General features: G+C 46.9%; 2 protein-coding genes across 3 annotated transcripts in view; both read left to right on the plus strand.

The window, feature by feature from the left end:
- cps1 (carbamoyl-phosphate synthase 1, mitochondrial) overlaps positions 1 to 5,095 on the plus strand; it is a 730,040-nt gene that overhangs the window by 593,724 nt on the left and 131,221 nt on the right. The gene's annotated exons all lie outside the window — the stretch shown is intronic.
- Positions 1 to 5,095, plus strand: part of trpm2 (transient receptor potential cation channel, subfamily M, member 2) — a 179,330-nt gene that overhangs the window by 64,754 nt on the left and 109,481 nt on the right. For both annotated transcript variants that reach the window (XM_043693432.1, XM_043693433.1), the window contains one exon: positions 1,648 to 2,004. In XM_043693432.1, coding sequence (XP_043549367.1) covers positions 1,648 to 2,004 — 357 coding nt within the window. The remainder of the gene's footprint in view (positions 1 to 1,647; positions 2,005 to 5,095) is intronic.

Below are 5,095 nucleotides of genomic sequence, written 5' to 3' on the forward strand. Positions count from 1 at the left end.
GCGGGTCATGAGTTCATGGAATGCCCTGCCAGTAGCAGTGGTGGACTCTCCCTCATTTTGGGCATTTAAGCGGGCATTGGATAGGCATATGGAGGATAGTGGGCTAGTGTAGGTTAGGTGGGCTTGGATCGGCGCAACATCGAGGGCCGAAGGGCCTGTACTGCGCTGTATTCTTCTATGTTCTAGTATTAGACATTTCAATTCTGGGAAAGATATTCTGACTGTCAACCCTGTCTATGCCTCTCATAATTTTATGAACTTCTATTAGATCTCCCCTCAGGCTCCACCGCTCCAGAGAAAACAATCCTGGTTTGTCCAGCCTCTCCTTAGAGGTCATTCTGTCCGATCCAAGTGACATCTTGGTAAACATTTTCTGCACCTTCTCCAAATCCAAAGTTGATTCAGGTTTGTTTGAACTCTCTAGTGGCACACTGGGAGTATCCCTACCCCTGGAATGGGAGACCTAGGTTCAAATCCCACCGGCTCTAGAGGTGTATAATAACATCTCTGAACAGGTTGATTAGGCAAAACAGGCTATTTTACAAAGAATCCAGAGAAGATTCACCAGGCTGATAATAGGCGTGGAGGGACTGTCTTATGGGGAGAGGTGTTCACTGTGCGACCACAAGGAGAGTGGGACTCGTGGGTGGAGAGAGCCTGTCCAACTCACCCAATTTCCTGATGCTGGGTCACCCTGCTGAGAGCGTTTGAACAAAGTAATCCTCGCTCCCGTTGCTTTCCACCCTATTCCCAGGAGCCCAATTCTCAACCTGAACGCATTTCACTTGTGGCATTTTCCAGCATGGTGAACCCCCCACTTTGTCCACTACTGGAGCTGGACCAGCCATGGTGGTCATGAATTGGCCACATTGAGGGCCTGGTTGATGGGGGGGGGGGGAGATGAGGCATGCTGATCATGGGAGTATTAATTTAGCTGAGGTGATGGTGGCAGCACCCAACTCTCTTCCCTCCTAGTGATTAATACTAAGCAAGCACCCCACTTGGACACCACCGTTTCCACTCAAATTTTTAATTTCCCTTTGCTTCTCCAAACTCGGCCTACAGCACCTCATCCTGCTGTCTACCTTCTCACTTGTATCTTTCTTCAGCACAACCTCTGGCTGTTTAACCTTGACACTGCAGATAGTTTTGTAACATCTTTGACTCTGGCACTAGGAAATCCTGCAGTCAAGTCTGCAGTCACACCAACTGTCTATTCCCTTAACTATGGCTTTTCTGACCCACCTCTTCCCCATCCTCTGCAGTTCAATTATCATTTGTGCCATACGCTTGACTTTGACTGATATCGCCATCAAAACCTTCATCAATATTGAGTATTGGCTAGTCAGCAAAGAGTACTCAGGCACTTGAGGATTCCACTTGTAAGAAGAAAAAGAATGAGATGGCAGAGGGTTTTTTGATAGAAATAGTGGGCAGCGAAATGGGGAAAAGGCACAAGACTGGCAGTAGGGAATATAATCAGTGTAGTAATGATGGCTCGAATCTGCACCATAACAATTCAGTGATAACCTGCACAGAGTAGTTTGCAGAACTGGAGCAGGTTACTGAGAGAAGGAGTCCTGCGTTGAAGGTGCATTCACTGTTCATGACTCGACCCAGTAACTCATTTGTTTCTCTGCACGCCAGCCCCACCACCTCCACCAAGCCATGTTCGCGGCTCTCGTCAGTGACAAGCCCGGCTTTGTGGAACTCTTCCTGGAGAATGGTGTGAACCTCCGGGAATTCCTCACGCCGGAAATCCTCGAGCGGCTATACAACAACATTCCACCCTACACTCTTTTGTACAAGAAGCTGCAGAAAGTGGTGCAAGGAGGAAAACAAACTCACGTCAGTGATACGACAGACAGCAAAAGGAATGTCCTCCTCCACCATGTTTCCACAGTCCTCCAGGAGCTGCTCGGGGAATTCACTGAACCTCTCTACAGAACACTGAAAGACGTTCAGGACAGAAAGAAGGTCAACAACACGGCAATAAAAATAAATGTAAGTACTTTAACTCTCAGGAAATGGAAACCACTCTCAGATGTGGGTTAGGTCCAGAGTAATCTTCCTCCACTCTTTTCAACTCCCACAGTCCAAAGATGTGCAGGTTAGGGTGGATTGGCCATGCGAAATTGCCCGTAGTGTTAGGTGAAGGGGTAAATGTAGGGGAATGGGTTTGGGTGGGTTGCTCTTCGGAGGGTCGGTGTGGACTTGTTGGGCCGAAGGGCCTGTTTCCACATTGTAAGTAATCTAATCTAATCTAAAAAACTGAAAGTCAACCTACCTGAATACTGTTTCCCTCAAACACATCCAGGACAGGAGTACCTCGGAGTTAGACACATAATTAAGCTTCCTCAACACCTTATCCATCAAAAACTCCCAGGACCGGCACAGCACAGGGTTAGAATCAAAACAAAACTCTCTCTACTCTTTTAGTCTGAAATGTGAGCTCTGACTACTCCTTTAAACAGAAAGTAAAGCAATTCCCCCTTCCAACATTTTCAGGATAAATCCAGAATGGGGTAGAAACAGAGTGAAGCTCTTTCTACTCCTTTGGAGTGGAGTTCTGAAGAAGGGTTATTCGAAGAACCGAAGAGTTATTCTCTCCACAAATGCAGCCAGACCTGCTGAGTTTTCCCAGAAATTACTGTTTTTGTTAATCCCAGGGCAGGGACAGCACAGGGTGAGATACAGAGTAAAGCTGCCTCTACACCGCACCCCTCCCCCCTTCAAACATTTCCTGGACAGGGAAAGCACAGGGTTAGAAAGAGACTAAATTTCCTCCACCCTTTCAACTGAAAGTGAAGGTCTCTTGACACTGGCTCCATCAAGTGCTCCCATAACAGGGACAGCATGCAGTTCGATACAGAGTAAAGCTACCCCTACATTGTCCCCATCCAGAACAGGGTGAGATGCAAAGTTAATTTTCCTTTACACTGTTCCTATTAAACACATCAAGGACAAGTACAGCATCAAGTTGGATGCAGAGTAAAGCTCCTTCTAAACTGTAGCTGTTAAAGAATGCGCATAGTTAGATATAAAATAATGTCTCCCCTACATTGTCCCATCAAACACTTCCAGGAAGGGACACTGTTTTTTTGATGCTGCCTGCGTTGTAGATCGAGCAGATAGAACTGATTGTTTCTGGACGCAATTGGGCTGACTTTGAAATGAGGCCCTTACAGCAATGTGGTTGAGCTCAGTCCCACGTGAGGAGAAGATTGAACAATGACAAGTTCAGTGCTTCCCACAGAACTCTCGTTCAATAAATATCTGTAATACGATAACCACGAAACAATTGCCCATTGTCAAAACAAAAACACCCATGTGGTTTACTAATGTCCTTCAGGGAAGGAAATTGCCATCCTTGCATAGTCTGGCCTACATGTGACTCTCGACCCACAGCAACGTGGTTGACACGCTTTATAAGGATGTTGCCAGGATTGAGGATTTGAGCTATAGGGAGAGGCTGAATAGGCTGGGGCTGTTTTCCCTGGAACTTTTGGAGGCTGAGGGGTGACCTTATAGAGGTTTATAAAATCATGAGGGGCATTGATAGGGTAAATAGACAAGGTCTTTTCCCTGGTCGGTGTGGACTTGTTGGGCCGAAGGGCCTGTTTCCACATTGTAATGTAATCTAATCTAATGTATGGAATGAGCTGCCAGAAGAAGTAGTTGAGATTGGTACAATTGCAATGTTTGAAAGCATCTGGATGGGGATATGAATTGGAAGGGTTGAGAGGGATATGAGCCAAGTGCTGGAAAATGGGATTAGATTTAAGTGGTCTATTTGGGAATAGTGGGAATGCAGGTTAGGGCAGTTGAATGTTCCTCATGCAGTATGCGGGAGATAAGGGTCACCTCTGATGTCCCTGCTGGCTTCATTTGTGGGAAGTGCACACAACTCCAGCTCCTCGAGAAACATGTTAGGGAACTGGAGCTGGAGCTGGATGAACTTCGGATCATTCAGGAGGCGGAGGGGGTTATTGAGAGGAGTTACAGGAAAGTTGTTACTCCACAGCCACATGAAGAAGGTGGATAGGTTACCATCAGGGGTAGGAAAAGGAACTGGCAGGCAGTGCAGAGATCTCCTGAGGTGGTTCCTTCAACAACAAATATACCATTTTGGATATTGTTGGGGTCAGTGAGGACTTACCAGCAGTAATTAATGGGGCATGGGTTCTCTGGCGCAGAGTCTGTCCCTGTTTCTTAGACAAAAAAGAAGGAAGAGGAGCAGAGCTTTAGTCACTGGGGACGCCATAGTTAGGGGGACAGATGGGAGGTTCTGTAGGAATGAGAGCAAGTCTCACGATTGGTTTGTTGCCTCGCAGGTTTGTGATGTCTCTGATTGTGTTTTTGGGATCCTGGAGGAAGAGCAGGGTGGGGCATGGTCCACTTAGGCACCACATTGATAGGAAGAAAGGTGGAGATCTAAGGCAGAAATTCAGGGAGCTAGGATGGAAGCTTAGAGCTAGAACAAACAGAGTTGTTATCTCTGGTTTGTTGCCCATACCACGTGTTCATGAAACGAGGAACAGGGAGAGCACAGAGCTGAACACGTGGCTGCAGGGATGGTGCAGGAGAGAGGGTTTTAGATTCTTGGATAATTGGAGCTCTTTCAGAGGGAAGGTGGGACCTCTACAAAAAGGAATGGTCTTTACCTGAACCAGAGGGATACCAATATCCTAGGGGGAAATTTGTAATACTCTTTGGGGTCATTTAAACTAATGCAGCAGGAGGAGGATAGGAGGTTGAGGGTAGCGAGGTCAGGGATAGGTTTACAAGTTCGCAAGAGGGCACCAGCAATCAGGATGTTAGGTTGAAATGTGTGTACTTCAATATCAGGAGCATGGTTTGGTACCTGGGATTTCAATGCTGTGGCCATTTCAGAGACATGGCTAGAGGAGGGACAGGAATGGCTGTTGGATTAGTGGTGCTGGAAGAGCACAGCAGTTCAGGCAGCATCCAAGGATCTTCGAAATCGACGTTTCGGGCAAAAGCCCTTCATCAGGAATAAAGGCAGTGAGCCTGGAGCGTGGATAGATAAGCTAGAGGAGGGTGGGGGTGGGGAGAAAGTAGCATAGAGTACAAT

The sequence above is a fragment of the Chiloscyllium plagiosum genome, chromosome 7 (assembly GCF_004010195.1).
Source record: "Chiloscyllium plagiosum isolate BGI_BamShark_2017 chromosome 7, ASM401019v2, whole genome shotgun sequence".
In the NCBI taxonomy this organism is placed as follows: domain Eukaryota; kingdom Metazoa; phylum Chordata; class Chondrichthyes; order Orectolobiformes; family Hemiscylliidae; genus Chiloscyllium; species Chiloscyllium plagiosum.